The sequence below is a fragment of the Lagopus leucura genome, unplaced genomic scaffold, assembly GCF_019238085.1.
Source record: "Lagopus leucura isolate 7727_CA_CO unplaced genomic scaffold, USGS_WTPT01 Super-Scaffold_100030, whole genome shotgun sequence".
Classification (NCBI taxonomy): Eukaryota; Metazoa; Chordata; class Aves; order Galliformes; family Phasianidae; genus Lagopus; species Lagopus leucura.
Genome location: NW_024962281.1, coordinates 1,582,329 through 1,602,722, shown reverse-complemented (window position 1 = coordinate 1,602,722; position 20,394 = coordinate 1,582,329). Strand labels below are relative to the sequence as shown.

Here is a 20,394-nt window from a genome sequence, read left to right as displayed (position 1 = left end):
ATTATCCCCAGAAACGAACAAATTCCTGCATGCTGTGCAGGACACCTCAAAACAAACGTAATGGGGCAAAACTCCAGCACTGCTCTTCAGCTGGATGAAAACTGACCTAGATCTTCCAAACATAATGTCATGTTTATAAATGGAAACTAACTTTGACATTTAGCTGATGCTTTCTTGAGATTCATACGGAAAACTAGGAGACATAGAATTCAGCCTTCTAGTAAAGTGAGTGACAGGCGAGTCTCCATCTCCCATGCCGTTCTGGAGATGAGAGTTGTTCTAACAAGGAGGCTTTCCTTCATCACCAATCTGCCGTGGGCTGATCCTTCCTTGGAATTGATTACAAGTTAAAATGAATAAATCACACTTCACCAATGGAAGCGATCACGCCTCTGCCACGAAGTCAGCACTGCGAGTTTGTGCACGGAGAGAAGGCAGGAGGGAGAAGCAACCTATTGTGGCCCCTCTACCAAACAAATACTAATTCATACAGAATGAGGGACTCTAGGACAAAAGGCACTGGGCACAGGCAACGGGCCCAGCTCTATTTTCTGTATACCCTCCCTCCATTTTCTGCACACACAGACAGGACCTCTTTCAGTCCCAAAAGGTGGGCAGGGAACTCAGTGCTGTGAACCAGCAGGGGCTGCCTGCACCCTGGGGCCTCGCAGGGGAGCGCCTCGGCTCTCCCACTAGGCTGCAAGCCAACAGAGGGAGCTGGGCTGCAAACTGCTGTAATCAAGTCATATACGTAGCTAAAATGGATCGTAACAATTTGGAAAGGAACATCAATCCGAGCATCAGTCCCTCTGGCCGCAGATCCAGCACAGGGGCAGCTTGGATACAAGCAATTGGCAGAGCGTGGTCTGGATATTTCAATGTACGTTGACACTTACACCCTACTGCTGCTCAACTCTCATCTCTCTCTCACCTCACTTTGCTCTCCTGCCTCTTTACCAGGAATATTTACACTCTCATTTACAGATCCATTAAACGCTCCATAGCATCTCTATGAGTTGCATGGCAATCCAGAACTCCCCATTCTCTCCAAGGATGGGCCTTCTTATGCATCCAGTTTTTGGAATTCATTACTTTTCTCAGCAAGAGGCAACTGAACGGCTTTAAACTGGTATTACAGCACTCCAGGCAAGTTCTAATAGATGAAACAACAGGAACAGAAATCCCTTGTCACCACTCTGGCAATTAAATACAAGATTTTCCCCTGTAATGGAAAACAAAAACATTCCTTCCTCCTTGTTTCCACTACAGCTTCCTTCCATTAAGTCTTAAGTAGTTTAATACTGTATTTCCTCCTACCCAAGTCTTCACTTTTAAGACAATTTCATATTAACACAACTTAAGTAGCATCTCACTAATTAACACAGGTTCTCTAGAAGGCTAGGAGGAGAGCAACTGAAGCAAACCAAACAAAAAATTAAACAGACTGGAACTGAATGAGAGTTTGCTAAAAAGTTTAATTGCTCGAAACAAGACCAGGCTGAAACTATCCATCAAACTATTGTTTTCCTACATCATGTTACCCACAGTTATAAAAACTGCCTGGTGATGAATCACTTCCAACTATTTTTAAATGCATCTACGCAAACGATATTTATAGTTTATGCTAGCTTATCTGTTCTGCATGTTTCTCATGTTAGCACCTTTTTACAATGCAGACAGCACAGCCGTGGCAGGGCGGACAGCAGATCCAAAGAAAATACTTTCACTGCTCCCAGGTGAGCATCCAAGGAAAGGGACGGGGATCCCCAGGGCTCAGCTGAACTCCTGCACTCGACATTCCTCATGTTTGCTGTGGAGGTGGTGCTCAGACCCAGCCATAAGCATCCTTGTCTTGAAGAGCTTACGCTGTCGATATGGGTCTGTTCCAACATGTGCAGTGGGATATTTCAGATGCAGGTTATCTGCGAGCTCCACACAGAGTTACATTCAAACAGAAGCTTGCTCGCTTGTACAACCTGACAGCACACAGGATCCTGCTTTGTTACAGGGAAAGGTGAATGGAAGCGGAGGGCAAATGGCCCTTGTCCAGCCTGGATGCTGTATCACACAGCTCTCCCCTGAATTATCTGTTCCAAAGGGTTCCCTTCACCTGCCCAAATTCCTCTGCATATTTCTAATACCTGTTACTGGAATTTTTCTTCTGGCTTTTAGAAGATACAACAAGAGTTGAGCCTATAGGACACACAGAGAGGGCATTCTACAGAATGTAATACCTTCTTGCTGCAGTTCAATAATTCACCTTCCATTTGGCCATCACTGAACACAGACAATTGTGCAGATCTTTCTGAAAGAGCACAACTTAAATCGGAACTGACAAACAACAATACATGGCAACTTAATTACAGAACCATAGAAAGACAGAATGGCCTGGGTTGAAAAGGACCACGATGACCATCTGGTTCAACCCCCTGCTATGTGCAAGGTCACCAACCAGCAGCCCAGGCTGCCCAGAGCCACATCCAGCCTGGCCTTGAATGCCTGCAGGGATGGGGCATCCACAGCCTCCTTGGGCAACCTGTTAATGATGCCTACAGCTTTGGAAAACCATCCATTAGCAGAGCCTTGCACAGGCAGGTTGTTTATTTTTTAATAATATTAATAATATTTTTTAATAATGACACCTGAAACGCAAAGCACATTATCAGGTTTCAAGGAATAAGGATGATCCACAGTTGGTATTTTCTGTGTGAGATCCCACGTAAACCCTTGTGACATAGCATGGCTGTAAGGGTGGGAGCAAGAAAGAGACACCTAAGCTAGAGAAACCAGGGGGCCTATACTTAGAAACAAATTTGCAAGAGATGGTGGTTATAGGAGCTGGAGTCACCACAGGGCTCTGCGTCCTGGAGGAGCTGGTGGGCAGCAGCTCACAACAAGGGCTTCTCTAGGGGTTAGCACAAGGAAATAATGCTTCTATGGAGGAAAAAATTAATCCCAAGCCTCCACCTTGTCATTTCTTGAAGGAGGGTGATGCTCCTCAGGTCTACAGGCACTGCAGAGGTCAGCTCTGTGCCCCATCTATAAATCTGTCTCATTTATTTACCAGCTTTGCAATCCTCAACGTGAATAGCAGCACTGCTTGAGATCCAGGAAACTCCTGCCACTTGTGCTCAGCACATGCTGTGCACAGACACGGCCAGCCCAGCAGTTATTTCACACTCGGTATAATAAACTTGGACCCAAACTGCAATTGGCTTCCGCCCTCCTTGGCTCTGCCCAATTCTTTAACTGTACACAAAGCTGACTTCAGTTTGTTTTCATTTTTTTTCTCCCCCTCTCCTAAATCACCCGGCTCTCCTTAGGACGCCCAGCTTATACTCTGAAGCCTAACACACCAGCCAGATGCCACCCCAGCAGCTAAAAGCAGCCTGTACGCAGGCTGGGTGTCACACACAGCCAACACACAGACCACCAGCTTGCGCACAAGGAGGCTGGAGGTTTTGTTAGAGCCGTGTGACAGGATGAGTAACTCTGCAATTTACACGGCTTCAGAACTGACAATTAATAGTGGGAACTTCATGTAATGCATTCGGGATCACTTGACGCATGTCATTTCACAGAGCACCTGTTTGGCTCCCATGTCTGCATGCAAACATCTGTACATACAGCACAGCTGCTCCGAAATGCCTCTTTTCACAAAAAGCACGCAGCCCAGCAGCAGCTCCTTCCAGCCAAACCCACCAGCATTAACCATTACTTGTCACGTTATTCAAGTCAACCGCGCTCCCCTCGGCAAAATCAAACAGATAGAAGCAGTCGGGGGGAGAAAGGCACGCCTCGGTGCCATTCAGCGTGAAACTGCGGGAAGAACCGTGAAAAAAAAGGACCTCTAAGAGCCTCGCCTTTCCAGAAAAGGCTGCCATCAATCACAGGGAAGATATTAAACTCTCAAACAATTAAAATAACCTCGAGAACCGTGTAACGATCGTACCTGGGAAGCATCTTTGTCCCCCGAGCGGCTCCACTTTCCCAAATCCCTATCAACTCCCGTCGCGCCCGGCTGCCAACTCAGGTTAATAATAGCAGTGAGCCATATTCATCCGAAGCCACAAGACTGTCAGGTGACACACCGAGAGGGCCGAATTTAACTCAAACAAAGGGCTCTCCATGCCGTGCCGCACACGCTTAATCCCCGCGGCCGCCTCGCAGCGCCCGGCAGAGCCCGGGGCGGGCATCGCGCGGAGCTGGGGGCGCTGCGGGGGGCAGCGCTGAGCCGAACCTCGCCCCCCCCCCCCCCCCCCCCGGCAACCCCCCGCTCCTCCTGACCGCCCCGCACCGCCCCGATCGCGCTCGCAGCCCCGGCAGCTCAAAGCCCGCAGCCTCGCTGCAGGAGCACGCACGGAGCTGGGGCGGCACGCGTGCTGTAGGGGCAGGAGAAGGGAAGCGCTGCCCGGGAAGGGAGGCCGAGCGGCTCGCTGGCTGCAGGCGAGGCGCAGGGAGCAGCGCTGCCCCGTGGGGAAGGAAGGCTGCACGAGGCACGGCGGTGCCAGCTGCCTGCTGCTGCTCTGAGCGTTTTGCACCAACCCGCCTGCTGCTCTGGGACGTCCTCCCCGCTCACAAGGCAGAGATGCGATAAAGGAACGGGGAATCCACAAGGGCAACGCGCTTTAAAGTCATCGACTCTCGTTACAGGCATATGTGGGGCTAACCGCTCGCACCACGTGTTTTGTACGGACAAAGATCAGTAGAAAAACAAAAGCAGGAGACTAGCACCACAGCTCCCATTTCCCCTTTTTCCAGTATCTGCAGGTTTCACCGACACCGCCAATCCTGAAGCCACAGGAGCCCCGTTTGTCATCTCCCACTGCTCTGCACCTCACAACACACAGCTTAGGGCTGCACAACCCCTCTGTCCCACAGCAGGTGAATACGTCACGGCACACAACCTGGCCCCAACCCCAGCGGCCCTGGGACCCCCAGGTGGTGCCGGCCCCAGGGAACACCAAACTCCCTCCTCTGCCAAACACCTCCTGCATCAAGGTGGGGAGAAATCCAGAACACACTGACACAGCTTCTGCCACTGTCTTGTATATGGAGGTGGTAGTTGTATGCTCACAGCAAGCATTTCAGGACACAAAAGCAGTAAAACTCCGATGCAGATGCTCACTTGGTTCCAAATCCAGCAGTAAGAGCTTTCGTGACCACGGATGTTTTATAGGAAATGTCTCATTGACATGAGAGCCCACAAGGCCCTATGTCACAGGCTTGGCTTTCCATATACAAGCAGCACAAGGGAATTCAATGCAGCTACTCACGGTAACACTGAAGCATGCCCTACATCAGACCTCACCTCTGAAGCTGCACACAGAGCCCTGGGACTGAGGAGCAGCACCCGACCCCGCTCCCTTCCTGACAACGTGATCTATGCCCCAACCTCCTCACCTGTGTGGCAAAAGCATCCCTTCCAAAAGGCTACCGCTGTCAAAAGTGACCTTTTTCTTAGAGATGCAGCGGGGAGAAGCTCAGCATGATGCATTATGTAAACATTTATTTACAGGGCTGGCTGCTAAAGTTTCCATTTTACCTCGGGGTAACCTGATGCGTGCAGAAGACAAATGCCTTGAAAGCAGACCCAGCCCCCACTGAACAACTGCCCAAGAAAAATTACTGGAAGGAATTCCTGCTCGGATGGGCACTCACAGCACAGCAGCACGCGGGGCACGAAGGGAGCAGCTGCCCAGTGCCACTGCGAGAGAGCACACCAGTGTGGGATGGGGACTTCTTACACTGCACAGAGAGGTGGGACAAGGGGGGCGGCTTTTAGCTAAAAGAGGGGAAACTGAGGTCAGATGCGAGGAGGAAATGTTTTACTCCAAGGGCAGTGAGGTGCTGGCAGTGCTGCATTGAGGCTCCTGGAGGGGCCTGAGGCCATGGATGGGTGCTGGGCAGCCTGAGCTGGGGGCAGGCAGCACACACAGGATAGGGTGAGGGCTCCACCTGGGCAGCACTTGCGTTAGCAGGGGTTATGATACTCCCCCACTCTTTGAAAAGGAAGCTTTTTTTTGTTGGTTTGTTTTTCTCAAACTAGAACTTGGATAACAAAGCTGATTGATGCTTTTTTTTCTTTCTTCCTCTTGAAAAGAGCAAATATTAACAAGTTTATTAAAAAAAGATCAGAATCTCCTTTCTTAGCCCATCATCTTCTGGAGAGCCTGGGAGGCATCCCGGCATCCCACCTGCACCACTGCAGTGATGGATTCAGCACAACTGAGCCCAGGGCTCCCTGCAGAGCTCTGTGCTACACGGGGCTGTTTCCCCATTGAGCCATAAGCTCTCATCCTCAAAACAGCACCAAAAAAAGAGTTCACGTCTTCACTCTCTGTACAGGCATTCCCCAAAACTTCAAACTACAGCAAAACCTCATATGCAACTTCTGGGGATAAATGATCTAATTTTACACTGAGCAGGCAACCGTTTGCTCCGATCACAGGCTAAAAAGTAATGACTCCTTGTACAGGCTAAAATGAAATGACTCCTTTTTGTTCTCTGCAGCCTTAACAAGTTCTCTCAGCCCATCTCCTAAGGAAGGCTTCCCTCACACTTGTAGAAGCACACAACAAAGAGCCAGCAGCTAAGCCCAGCAATGTTTATTGCTTACTAATGCATGAAGATGGGAGCTGGAAGCCACACCAGACAAGAAGAGAGAAAACCAATTGGGATTTCATTTGAAATCCAACTAGAAATTCTTGGATACTGTTTTTTTTCTACAAAATATTTGCCTTAGTGGAATTACCACTGAGCTAGACTTGACAAAAATGTGCTTTCTGTGCATTTTTGTATCCCTGCAAGGAAGAAAAAATTCCACTGAATTCCTCAGTGCTGGAGAGAAGGAGCGGACAGCACGGAGGCACAGTGCTGCGCGTGCAGCTGGATCCACGTACCTGAGCACAGCACAGGCACGCACACAGCCCAGCCGCAGCACGAGCCAGCAGCAGGAAGCTGGCTGCAAGCAGCCCACACGGTTCTCAAAATCAAGGCACCATTTTCTTTAAAAGAAACCAGATTTTAGAGAATGGAGAGGAAAGAAAACCTGCGACTGAAAAGCAAGCGGACGTTTAGCACAGAAGCAAAGCTGATAAAGCCTCCATCTGCAGGATCTCGCAGCACCAGGAGGTCTCATGACTGGGATAAAGTGGCTTTATGGAGGTGTAAGGGAGCATCAGCACAAATGCAGATCTGTCTCTGAGCATGCCGGGGGGCTGCAACACAGAACATATCTTTCATTTAAAACACAGATATTGAGACCACAGCAGCTCGACTGCCCTTCTACCACTGTCATTTTTGAATCACGATAAAAGATGCTCCCAATGAAAACAGCTATCCAAGTAAAAACCTGCTGCACGGTTAAGCTACCGAAGGATTGGTGTTTGTTTTGTATCGCATTTCCAGTCGCAATCTGCTATAAATAAGACACCAAAACAAACCTCCATCACACCAACTGGTACTGCAGAACAACGGGGCATTTTCCCCGTGCCGAACAGCTCTGTGATTGTGCAGCCGCGGCTGTGCGGGGCGGCACATCTTTCACTGCGCCTGTTAAAGTGGGACCAGTCCAGCGTTGTGCGTGTGCCCAGTGAAAAGTTGGGGAGAAAATGGATGCAATACAAATTGCTTCTGCTCCACACGGATAGCTGGTGGAAATAAATTTCCTGAAATGACATGGAATTACCCAGCCCAGCCGAGGAGGGGAAGCATGGTATCGCTCAGGTTGGGAAAGACCTCTGAGATCCCCAGAATTCAGACACTGAATTCTCTGTATTTACCTTCAGCTGGAAGCCTTCAGGGCTTCTATTTTCATACTCTTTCAGTAGAAAGACAGAATGGCCTGGGTTGCAAACGAGCATGATGCTCATCCAGCTCCAACCCCTGCTGTGTGCAGGTCGCCAACCAGCAGCCCAGGCTGCCCAGAGCCACATCCAGCCTGGCCTCAAATGCCTGCAGGGATGGGGCATCCACAGCCTCCTTGGGCAACCTGTGCCAGTGCCTCACCACCCTCTGGGTGAAAAACTTCCTCCTACTATCCAACCTAAACCTCCCTTGTCGCAGTTTAAGACCATTCCCCCCTGTCCTATCACTGTCCACCCTCACAAACAGCTGATCCCCCTCCTGTTCATACTCTCCTTTGAAGTACTGGAAGGCCACAGTGAGGTCTCCTCAGAGCCTTCTCTTTTCCAAGCTAAACAAGCCCAGTTCCCTCAACCTTTCCTCATAGGAGACATGCTCCAGCCCTCTGATCATCTTAGTGATCCTACTCTGGACCCGCTCCAAGAGCTCCACATCCTTCTTGTGCTGGGGGCAGCAGCTGACAACTCTACGGCAGTTTTTATTTCTTCTCTTTGCATAAATGAAAACTTGAGATTCTCAACGCATTGCTTCGGAATGAGATACCCCCAAAAAAGCCATCCAGCGCATAAACAAATTACGATGTACTCCAGCCACGCCTGACGTGCCACATCATTTCTGCACCAACAGCACAAACGCATCTCAGGGACCATTTTTTTCTTAAAAATCAAACAGATGATGTATGAAGAAATAAAGAACGGTTGAGAGGCTAACAAGTTAGAGTGTAACCCACTGCTTGTCCGTGGCACGCACCCAGTGCCTCCTTGCAGGATGCTGTGTCCCCAGAGCCTGCAGGTCAGGATGACCCCTGGTGGATGGAACATCCTGATAACATCACGCTGCGGACACCCGACCCACAGCTCAGTGCCACCACGGCCATAAGGTCCCTCTGGCCCCAACGGGAGCCCGCTGCTGTCAGGGTGAGGGCTGCCATCTGCTTGCTGTGATTAAACCATCCCGTAATACTCATGTTGTGAGCTTCGTAAGGGAAAAATGCTCCCCTGGTGGTGACAGCAACACAGCTGGGACGGAGCTCCTTGGCTGTGCTCCACGGCCATGTAATTGATTAAGGTGGTTGTGTTTGTGACTGAGCAATAATTGAGAGCCCAATAAAATGTTTGCCATCCAGATATGGAAAAAAAAAATCTTACGGACCCTTCACAACATGCTGCAAACAAAAGAATTACAGCTAATATTAAAAGCTTCAGAAGCTTCACGGATCAAACAGGACAGCTTACTGCCTTGGCCACAGCGTGACCCCAGCACCAGAAGGATGTGGAGCTGTTGGAGGGGGCACAGGGGAGGCTATGAGGATGCTCAGAGGCTGAGCCATTTAATGATTTGCATTTTTGGTTATCAGGAGTGTTAAACATTCAAGGACCACAGCTTCAAGTTTTCAGCTAAATCAACCCTAGCACAAACTCCAAGCAGTCACACTTCTCAGAAATTGCATCCAGTACTTCCAAGTCCTCCCTCTCCTTATGCCAGGTCTCATTGATCTGCACAGACAGCACTGCTTTGTCTGAGGTCTATGTGATCTGCGTTTCCCAAAAGAAAGCAAAAAAGAAAGAGAAAAAGCTGCAGCTGCTCAGGGTTCCTCTGAGAAGGAGGAAGCCAGATGTAAGCAGTTATTCTCCACAGATTCACAAGGATCAGTGCATGAGCAGCATTTTACTCTGTCCCTCATGTGACTGTTTAATTAGGTGTTGATTCACTCAGTCATGAGACACAAGGAAGCAGGGCTGCAAGCCCTCACGTCAAAGGAAAAGTAATGCCTGTTCTGCCAGTTTCTGTATTAGCAAAGTACAAAGGGGACATCCAGTTCTGAAAAGCAAAACTCATGTTTCCTCACCCATGAGCCAAACCATCAGATCACTTCAACCTTTCCATACGAAAAAGAAAATACAGCTCTGGAGGTGTCCCATCCAAATCTGTTCTGGGGAGCAGGCTGGGCATCCCGCCGTGAGCCCAGGCCAGGCTGCTGATCTGCCTTCTGCTTGTTTCTTCAGTAGGAACACTGGCGGTTTTGCTATGGCTTTCCTCCTGGGTGTAACAGGATTGCTTCTGCCCAAAGAGCTTTTCTGTGATGGGGTCCGGTTGCCGTAGCAACAGGCTTTAAAGACTATCAAAGAAATGTTCAGCGCACGGTAAACCCATTTCACAAACTGTGTATATTTGTAATAGGGAAAGCTGGGGGACAATTATTTATATGTACTCGGTCCAGCTGAAGTTTAATGTAAGGATAACCCCTGAACACTGCTTTCAGCCCAAAGCCCGGTGTGTGCACAGCATTTCAGCTCGCTGTGTTCCCAGCTCGTTTATAATGACAGCCTGGCACGTTATCAGAAAACACCATTTTTCCAACAAAGGCTGCCCTTAAACCCATTGCCACTACAGTGCATTCATGCCAGAAGCTTTCCTCCTGGAGAATCCTGCATTAAACCTTTAGTTTGTAACATTTCAAACACTGTGCTGGTAGCCCTACCTTCAGCTGTGTAGATCTCGCTGAAAAATAAAAAAACTCAGACCCTGGATCAGCAACTTATTCAGAACCCGTGCCTAATGCTGAGCACGTGAGCGGTTTCATTGGAGCAATGAAAGTACTTCCATGTGTGGAGGAGAGCACACAGCTGAAGGAGAGCACTGACTCAGCCCGACTCGCCCCTCAGATTTCACCCAAACCCCATCTCGGTTCCACGGGAACAACAGCAAACCACAAGCAGAGGACAACTGGATAGAAATAGCCTAACAAACAAACAGGTGAGAGATGGAATCCCAGCCTACTACAACCCAGGCCCCGGCAGCCCTGCTCCAGGCACGGCCCTCTGCTCCGGCTCTCACAGTGGGATGCCCTGCAGCCTGCATGCACCCCCAGCTCTGGCTCACAGCCTCAGCTTCCCTCCCTTCCAGCTCCTGAATGGTGCACTCCTGTAAATGCTGCAGGAGCCCCTAGACAGCTGTGAGGAGCTGAGGAGCCTGACTACTCAATTCTCCGAGGCAGGAGTCATGCTGCTCAATTGTTTTCCAAATTAAGTGCGCAGAGGTGACCTGAAACTATTTCAGGTAGGTCTATATAGAGCAGGCACTAAAGGCACTGCCTGGCTTCACTTTTATGTAACTCGTAAGGACACGAGGACAAATAAAAAGCAGATGCTTGAGCAAGCCATGCACTCACACAACTTTGTTAGTGTTAGCAAAATAATGCACCCTGCCAGGAGAAGAGCAGCCCAGCTCCTGCCCTACGTGCATGAGGACAGGAGGGCACTCCCACATGTGTTCCACAGCCGGCCAGCTGCACTCCCTCTGGTTCTGAAGCTGCTGCTCAGTCACTGAACTGAGCTCCAAGTTCTCTGCAGGTCTGTCACCAGGCGCACAGTTGCACACTCTACTTTTCTGGTGTTCTCTCTCTTTTCTAGATCTCATTACTTGCTCAAAGCTATTGGTTTTTAAGAATGCCAGGAATGGAAAAAAAAACAGCACAGGAATGGTCACTGCCTTGTGATTTTTAAAGAAAAAAAAAAACAAAGAAAGAAAGGGGAATTGCAGCCTGTAGCACACCAGGAGGAGGGACCAGCTCAGGGCTGTGCAGTGCACCTGCCTTGCTGTCAGTTACCGGCCATTCAGGAGGAATGCAGCAGCTACAGAAACACCAACCCGTATGGGATGCTCTGTTCAGCTGGAAATAAAAGTTACAAAGATAAATCCTTCAAATTAAGGGACGGAAGTATTTAGGGAAGACAGATCACGTACATAAAACCACTTTCAACCTACTTCAGACAACGTTCATTCGAAACAGTTGTAAGGTTTGATGTTCACAACCAAGCAGACGACAAGAAGTTTTTAACTCAGGAGGTTCTTTTAGAACAAAAATCGCAGAAGAATTCACACGAGATCCCAGTGCTATTTATCCCAAACCCTAATCCGAATCTAATCCAGATCCAGCCTCTTCAGGTCAGTACTACACAAAAATAGATGTGAATGTCAAACATGCCGAGCAAGAGCGGAGCACGGCCAGGATGGGCTTTGCACAACATGTCTGAAGGAATTGCGCTGTTGTTCCAATCCACTTTTGAAAGGCATTCAACAGATCTTTTGTCCCTCGCACGTGATCCTTGCAGTTGTTTGAGGTGAATGAAGAGTCCCACAGGGGGCACAGGAGACTGCTGTGACCATCGTGTCACCTGGGAACAGCGCTGGGTTGGTGCTCACTGCCTTCCGCTTCTAATTGCACCAGGCACAACACTGCAGTGAAAGACTACTCACAGAACACATCCACAGTTTACAACATCAAAAAGAACAGAAATAAACGGACTTGGAAAGTTACCCCGTGACAAGCACTTCAAAAACCGAGTAAACCTGACACACCTGAGGCAAGACTGATATCCAACATCAGTCAGCTGAGCTGCCAACCTCCAAACAAAACGAACCATGTCTGGAATCGACCTCACAGCATGATTTTAAAGCTGGGTGGTGTGTGTGTGTCCTATTTAGCAATGATGCACATGCCAGAAGTACTTTCATTATTAGTTTTACCCATTCTGTATTTCTTCATGAGAAAGGGTGTCTGAAGTGATGTTTTTAATAGACTCCAGTGGGAAAGAACTTTGAGGTATTTAAAGCCCTTCAACCATAACTGTGCATGTGAGGGGCTTTTCTACTGCTAGACTGGCCAGGCCTTATTGAAAATTCCACTTGAAAGACCAATGCAAACTCCGAGCATCTTTAGGAAGCAGCCACTGCACCTAGATTTCCTTGCTCTTAAACCTTGGCTTGTGATAAAGAAACTGCAGGTTCAGATCCACGTGCTCTCCTGGCTATCAGCACTGAAACCCAGCCCAAACGCACACCTTCCTTATCACGGGATCCTGCTGGGACACACACTCCAAGCCAGCTCAGGGTCAACAGAAACACCTGATAAAACCTGCATTGTTCCACAGGGAGAGGTTGTACTTTATCAAGATGTATGCTGAGTGTACATACAGGAAGCCCTTTTCCGGCAGTGCCTTAGAGCAGCACACCAGGCACTTGCAGGCAGCACAGCTGGCCAGATGTGGCTGCAGCACCCCGGCTCTCCTCAGAGACTGCTCAGGGCTGCAGCTTGATGAGCTCCAACTCAGCACGAGCACCTGTGTCTTCTGCAGCTCACACGCCACAGCCTACCACGATCAAAGCTTAGCTATTATTCTCTCTTGTTCCTCTGGTGTGGCACAATCACTTTGCTCTCCCACTCAAAAGCATTTCCTTGCCTCATCCTTTTTCTCCGTATTCAGGCTGTCCACGTGAGCGTGTGTAAGATGTGGGAACCAGAAGAAACGTAGCACTGCAGGCACCCTGCTGCGAGCCAGTAACAGCACCATGTGAAGCTATTTATTCTGCTGCATCAACAGGAAAGGAAGGTCACGTGCTGGACAGCAATAGCTGTCAGTGCCACCAGGATGTTTCAGACTGGGTCATTGCTTATTTTTTTTTTGCAAAGGAGCTGTTGGCATAGCAATTGCTCTCTTGGCTCTTCCTTTCTCTTCTCCCTTCTCATGCTAGTGCGTGTCATTTGGAATGACAGCAGTGACCCAAACAGGATGCACCCTACTGCTGGTGGCAGTGATAGGGGATGGGGCAGTACCCAGGGGGAAATGTCAGGGAGCAGAGGCAGTACTGAGGGCCTCAGGCAGCACAGGGCAAAAGAAAAATGAAAAATGGAAGAGAAAGAGGACTGAACTTTAACCCTTTTACCCCTCTGCATGTGTGAAGACTCATCTCCGAAGCACAGGACCAAACAACAGGACAAGGGATACCATCAGTGAAAACATCAGCCTGTAAAATGCATGCACCGAAGCACAGCAGCTGCACACACACACAGGCATCTCCTTGCCGTCCAGGAGCAATTCTTCCAGCTTAGATCTGCCTTTTGCCAAGCCCAAGCTGTGCCACCAAAAGCCTTCACACCTCACAGAGATATGCCAAAGCTGAGGACACTCAGTGCATTATAGGAACGGGTCATTTTATGTTTGCTTTCATTTCAATTTGTTTCTCCTTTAAAGAACTGTAAACAGACACAACCTCTCGACAAACAAACTCCCTATTCCTGCACATTTTCGCCTCTGACTTCTCTGACCCTGATGAGATGAGAACAACTGCCTTTCATGAATTTACTTTATCATTACCATTTTCAATTACATCTGCTTTGGAGAAAAAGAGGACATTGGTTCACGATGAGCATCCCTTGTGTGACAGAAGGCGCACACAGTTACCCAGCACGCCTGCTGTCACAGCTTCTTAACCCTCTGTGCTCTCAGTACAACTATTTCCTTTTATACCAAGAAAGTAATTTCCAGTAACTCGTAGCAACAGAAATATCTTTAAGCACTGGAAAAAAAAAGAAAAAAAAAAAAAGAAAAAAAAAAACCACCACCAAAAACCCCAGCCACCTTTTTCTGTCTATTTCAGCTTTATGTCGGAGCACGGGCTGCCTCAGCATAGGAAGGCAGTCAGCACTACAAAACACGGGGTGCATTTCTTTACCTCTGTCTTTAAGGAGTAACGCCATTATTTCTCCTGTAGGAACAAGAAAATTCTGGCAGAAATATTCCCTCCCAGATCCTGATGTTCAGATAATGTCATTCAATGAGAACGAGCTTCTGGGAAGGAAAGAACGCTTGCCCCATGATTTGCAGCTGATGTTCCCTGCATGCACAACCACACACAGATTATCGTCTCTATCTGCTTTCCACTCACACCTGAACTAATACCATTTTTCTACCCATTTCCACTATCAGATTTCACAGAAAGGATTAAATAAACCATTCTGCGGAAGTCTCCAAACTGAAAGAATATTTTCTAGGTAGGTCATCATGGGGGGCATCATGGCCAATGTGATACACCAAAGTAAGATCTCAGTCTGGTCTGATCATTCATGTGTTAGCTAACTGCTCAGACGTGCTTCCTTCTCACTTACCCTCCTCTCTGCACCACCATTACCCAAATCACAGCAAGCCAAATGCAAGGCCCACAGTCTTTGGAGGCCTGTTTTCTCCCAGGGAGGAATGCCCAGCAGACCTGAGAAATAGGAGTTTGTAGCAGAGACTTTGCTATTCCTTTACACCCCTGCATAAAGCCAGCTCTCCCGTGGGTCACGAGGCTGGGACAAAACCAACAAAAGCCAATGGCAAGGCAGCTGCTCCTCTGTGCCATGCCCAAACATGGCACTTTGCTGCGAAAGAGGAAAAGGAAGCAGGAATTTGGGCAAAGAACCGCTCCGGCTCAAACAGGCACAACGCCAGGACCTTCGGTCAGGGCTGAACCGAGCCCAAAGTTTCTTCATTTATCAACTAAAACAGATGGCAGACAACTGCAGCTTGGCTCCTCTTTCTTTCCAGTTATATATCACACAAACTGAAAGTTTACGTTTTGTGTTTTGTTGACACTTTGGCCGGACCAAAGGAACCACACTGCTAGCAAAACACACAGAGCTGGGCATGCATCAGCCCCACAAGCAAGCAGGGCACAGACAGTGCCTACACTGAAAGAAATACAACTGTTTCTGTAATGGATTTTACTCATTTCAGGTCAAAACCACTGCTGAGGTTACCCAGGCTGCCTCCACAAAGGTAAGACTGTAAAATAAAGACATGCACTCCATTTCACATGCACTCCAGCTACTTCAGTCCAAAAGCAATTCTGAAGCAAAAAACACACTGTACTCATGGACATGCTACACGCACGCACTGTTAATATTCCACGTGCAGTCCATGTAGTGTTTTGTGCTGCAGTTTGCTTGCTCAAACAAGTTTCTCTGTAGAGCATTGTACTCTGAATAATGATATCTACAGAAGCTATCAGTTTCAGAAAAGAAAAAGGTTGAACTTCTTACGCAAATATGCAGAATTATCTCAATGAAAAGCTTCGGTTGGGCACCGAGCAACAGCACAATGCTGTAAAAACAAAAAAATTCTTTTTGATACAAAGACTAGTATAAAGAATAGTAACCATTCACACTTCCCCAGAGTAGAACACACTGGGGCATGTATTTTTAGACATAAAATGCAGTCATCCTGTGCATTTGCAGTGCAACTGAGCTCTGCATTTTTCCTAATGTTACTCACCAACATGTGATCTTGCAGACGTCCTGCTCCAGATGTAGCAATAGGACAGAATGCAGCCCTGCGCATGAAACCACCATGTGCACTCCTGTGCATGCGTACAGCTCGCCTCTAGAGTGGTCAACTCTTGCATTTAGCCAAGATGACAGCAGGTTCCAAGTCATACTGCAGCAGATCATCCCAGAACAGAAGCCTGAACTCATCCAAGCTGTCACTACCAGCAGACGCTACCTCCAAAGTGTGCACACAGAAAGGATAAACCCCTCCGAAAGCAACAGAAGGGAGACTCATCCAAAGGTCAACCAAAGGAGCTGATGGTTCCCAGAAAGCAAGGTCTGCAACCTGTGTCAGCTAAAAGCACTGTCAGTTCCTAGATTTGCTGCAGAAAGGAGGAAGGCCTTGCAGTGGCTGAAATGGCGCACACACTTCCTCACAGCCCTGCAGCATCATCTGAAGAATGGAAAACGCAGCGCCTGTAAGTCTGCAGAAACACCTATGGACAACATTCGCCAAGGCTAAGCTCCCGCAAACATAAAGGAGCATTTTTTACCCTACCTGCACACACGTAACAGTGATGAGAAGCCTCGCACCGTGCAGATGGGGATCAGCTCCCCCAGCTCCAGCTGGGACAGGCAGCAGGGAACACTTCACTCCCTGTTGGATCAGGCCCATCCAGGAGGACAGCAGGACCGGCGAGCCAAGGAAAGCTCAAAGCAGAACCAAAGGAATCAGCAACTGGTGAGACCCCCACCAGTCCTGCAGAGCTTCCTGAGCACCACACGAGGCCACATTCTCAGTTGTGAGTCAGCTGTGAGTTGGTCTTTCTTCCCCCTTCAGATGACGGAGAGCCAGCAGCACCCCTGGACTCACACCCTGCAGCCTCTCCCAGAACCATTCTGCTTTAGAGGAAGGAGCTGAAGCTGGAAGGGGAACAGAGTAGGTCCAGAAGCAGAGCAGCACAGACCCCCTCCCCACAGCCGGGCATGGAAGCGACAGGGCCGGGCAGGCTGCAGGCACACTGCCATGTCCTGACCTGGGGTCCCACTTCTGTGAGGCACCGCTTCCAGCACCACCAAAGCTTTGCCTGTGCCCAGAGCAGCTCACAGATCTTCTTCTCTGCGAGCTTCTGCTTCCACAACAGAACTTCACTTCCAGCACTGGAAGGTATGCAAAAGCTCAGATGACAGGAAATGCAAAACAGAATTTGGCAAGAAGCAGCGCTTTGGAAAACAGCGTTATATTTCAAAATACAGGCCAGAGTCGTCATGGCAAGACAGAAATCTGAGCAGAAACCAATATTTATTCAGAGCTTGCCGCACTCAAGCAAATTAATACAACCAAAAACTCAAAGACTCTTCCAGAGAGATTAAGAAATCATGGATTTAAGAAAGAAAATCTTAAGGGGCATTAAAGGGCAGAAATGGGCCTAATACAAACACAAGAAAACTTCTGATGTTTAAGGATCTGAATAGCCCTAAATATGATGGGACAAAGACTTTTCAAATTCACCAGATACCTGGAAACGATGACAAGCAGGAGCTTCTGCAGCATCCATCCAGCTAGGGCTGGTTTTGAAGGTGTTCAGACTTCGAAGCAGCAAAATTCCAGCAATCTAACAACCACTGGCAAAACACTTACAGAAGCAAACAAATATCAGAAAGCAGTGTGTCATTAAATCACGGGCACTGGCCAGGCTGGCTGTTGTGGAACAGCCCAAAGAAGCCTCATGAGGTGCTGTTAGGGCAAGGAATCTGCTAACCGTGCAGGGTACTGTGGGCCCAGGCAGGCTGTGGATGGATACACAGATACGTCTGACACGATGGAGTGGGGCATCCTGTGTGCTGCAGCAGGTAAATGCCATCTGAGCCTGGCAGAGGCGTTACCAATCCAACTGTCCAAGACCTCTCTTTGAATTTGGGTCTGAAGATACCACAGTGTCGAGATACTGCCAGGTTTGAACTCCTCAGGCAACCAATAAAACCACTCTTAAAAAGGGAAAGCAGTGCAGCAGTCTCTGCTGGTTACCCCTGCTCTCAGCACAGCAGGAGCAGACTGTGCTGCGTTCATGTTGTTGGCAACATCCACCTTCAGGAACAAGGAGAAAACTTACCAAGAAGTTCTGCAGTTAAAATTCACCTGGAAAACGAATGTGAAGGCAAATGTCACATTCCTCCTTAACCTCACTCCAGAGTCCCTCATGAAATCCCCCATAATATGGTGGTAGATGCCTCCAGATCCCTTTTCAGTTCAAGATCAAGCCAGAATAAATTAGCTCCTGGCTCAAGATGCAATGACTTATGTTGCTGTCAGAAGGTGGACAGCATTTGCACCGTGCAAGAGCAATAGCACTGCAGATGCACTGGTTGGTGAAGCATCCTCATGTCACTGTACCCATCTCCAACTCAAGATTTATTGCTATTCCCCCCAATGAATCCAGCTGGCAAAAACCACATGAAAAGAAACAAAGCTCAGGATTCCACTTAAAGACACTAGCACAGAGAAACAGAAAGTCTTTGGGCTGATGGGGGATCCCTGCCTGGCTGCATTTCAGGAAACACTAGGTCACAGCCAGCCATAGGCCTTGGGAACCTGGCAAACCACTCCCAGCAAAGGAGCAGCACCTATAACAGAGAGACCCCCAAAAAAGCACAGTTCCAGAATGGCTGGAAATTGTCCTCTGTGCATAAGGATAAGAGCATTTATTTATGCCTGTGTCATCCCACTCGGAAAGCTGTGCTTGTCCTCAGAAACACTCAGAAAACCAAAGCAAGCCCCAAAAGGAAGAACGCACCCAACCTTCATGCTGTCAGTAAGACCCGAAACTGAAAGGGGTTCTTTTAGGCTTAACAGCTACCACACAGCTGTACCTCTACAACAGGTGCTTAAACAAGGGCAGAACAGAGTTTGGAAACATCAGCAGAATGCCCCTTGGGGTGGGATGGTTCTTTGAGGCTTAAAAAAGAGAAGCTTGTATTGAGCTTCAGTGTAAAAAAGCACTCCTAACTAATAATCCCTCCAGCTAGATGGGAGGGATGTCTAGAGATAAAACAGGACAAGTGTTTTAACCTCACACCTGAGATGGAATGAAACAGTTTCTCCCCACATCCAACCCCCCCAAGTCACTGCCCTGCAGCTCTTTGCGAAGCCCCCCTCCCACAGCAGGTAACAGTGCTGCTGCCCCAGCTGCTGTCTCCATGGACATAATCTCATGCCACAAAAATTCTGCTGCAGTCCCTCCACTGGAAATACACGCACATATTTAACAAGTTAAGAAGCAACATCACAATAAAGTCATAAAGCCTGAGAGCTGCCAGCAATTCACTGAGCTTTGCGCTCATCCTCCAGAGCATGGTTCAGATGGTCGAAGCAGCGGTGCTTCAGGAGCTCTCTCCTCTCCAAAGCACTGAAGTGTGCCTCTGAAAAGCCAGAAAGGAAATCCTACTTCTAACTGCAGCAGCCCAGCACAAACGCAGAGGAATACTTTGTGTTTGCACACAATACAGGGCAGAACCTGCGGCTGCTTCTCCCTGGCCATAGGAAGTTTTTGTGAGATGATTGTTCCCATTTTACTGAGAAGGTGATGAGAAGATTTTGTAACAGGGTTCATTTGATGGCTATTTAAAATGCATATATATGTTTTATACACTTGCATGCAATTCACATAGCAGCAGCTTCACGTATTTTTACAACTGGAATGCTTTGATTCTGTAATTCTAGAGAGACACACACACCTACAATGTCACATCCCTGGTGATGGCAGGAGCACAGGGCTGGCAAAGGCCTGGCTCAGCCTGCCCTGCCTCCTGCCACCAGCAGGCCACTGCCAGATGCACAGCATGGCCAAGGACTCTATTAATAGCAGAATTTACCCTTGGGGAAAATCCACTCACGTGAGTATTATTTGCAGCAGACAGCTGGTACTCGACACCTTGGAGCTTAAGGGTTGTCTCTGCTCTGGAATACTTGCAGGTGTTTCTTGTAGACATATCTTACTATAAAAGCATGGAATGTTTTTGCTCTTGCTATGAACACCTGGCTGCATGGGGAAGAGTGCAGACTGAAGACCAGCTCTGCTGATTGTCACCAGTTAAGCTGAAGGGTTAAAACACCAATATGTAGTGGATCTTAAAGCTGCTTCTCATATATAGGGGAAAGAAAAACCAAACAACATGGGACAATGCTTTGCAGCTGCTGACTTACTGGGCACCTCCCTGGAAGGGGCAGCCTCTCCAAATCTGCTTCTGAAGTGCTGCTGCACTCAGCCTCCAAGTGTCACAGCCCCACCTGAGACAAAAGGATTCTGAGCAGGAAAGAGAAAAGTAATAAGGAAAAGCTTCCACAGGAAAAGGTAATTTCTGTTATTGTTGAAACAATGTAAGTTCAGATCAGTAGAATTTACGCCTTCGTAAATGTTCACAACAAGCCTGAATGAAAG

At 48.4% G+C, this 20,394-nt stretch overlaps 1 protein-coding gene across 6 annotated transcripts in view; it reads right to left on the bottom strand.

Annotated features, from left to right (window-relative positions):
* The window catches only part of FNIP1 (folliculin interacting protein 1), a 60,214-nt gene that overhangs the window by 37,727 nt on the left and 2,093 nt on the right, over positions 1-20,394 (bottom strand). The window contains exon 1 of one of the 6 annotated variants that reach the window (XM_042881381.1): positions 17,476-17,659. The exons of 2 other annotated variants lie outside the window; for them this stretch is intronic. In XM_042881381.1, coding sequence (XP_042737315.1) covers positions 17,476-17,510 — 35 coding nt within the window. In that variant the 5' untranslated portion in view covers positions 17,511-17,659. Of the gene's footprint in view, positions 1-3,952; positions 4,157-5,403; positions 5,483-14,815; positions 14,863-17,475; positions 17,660-20,394 lie in introns of those variants that run through there. 3 more of the 6 variants (XM_042881382.1, XM_042881383.1, XM_042881384.1) reach the window with 3 other exon arrangements.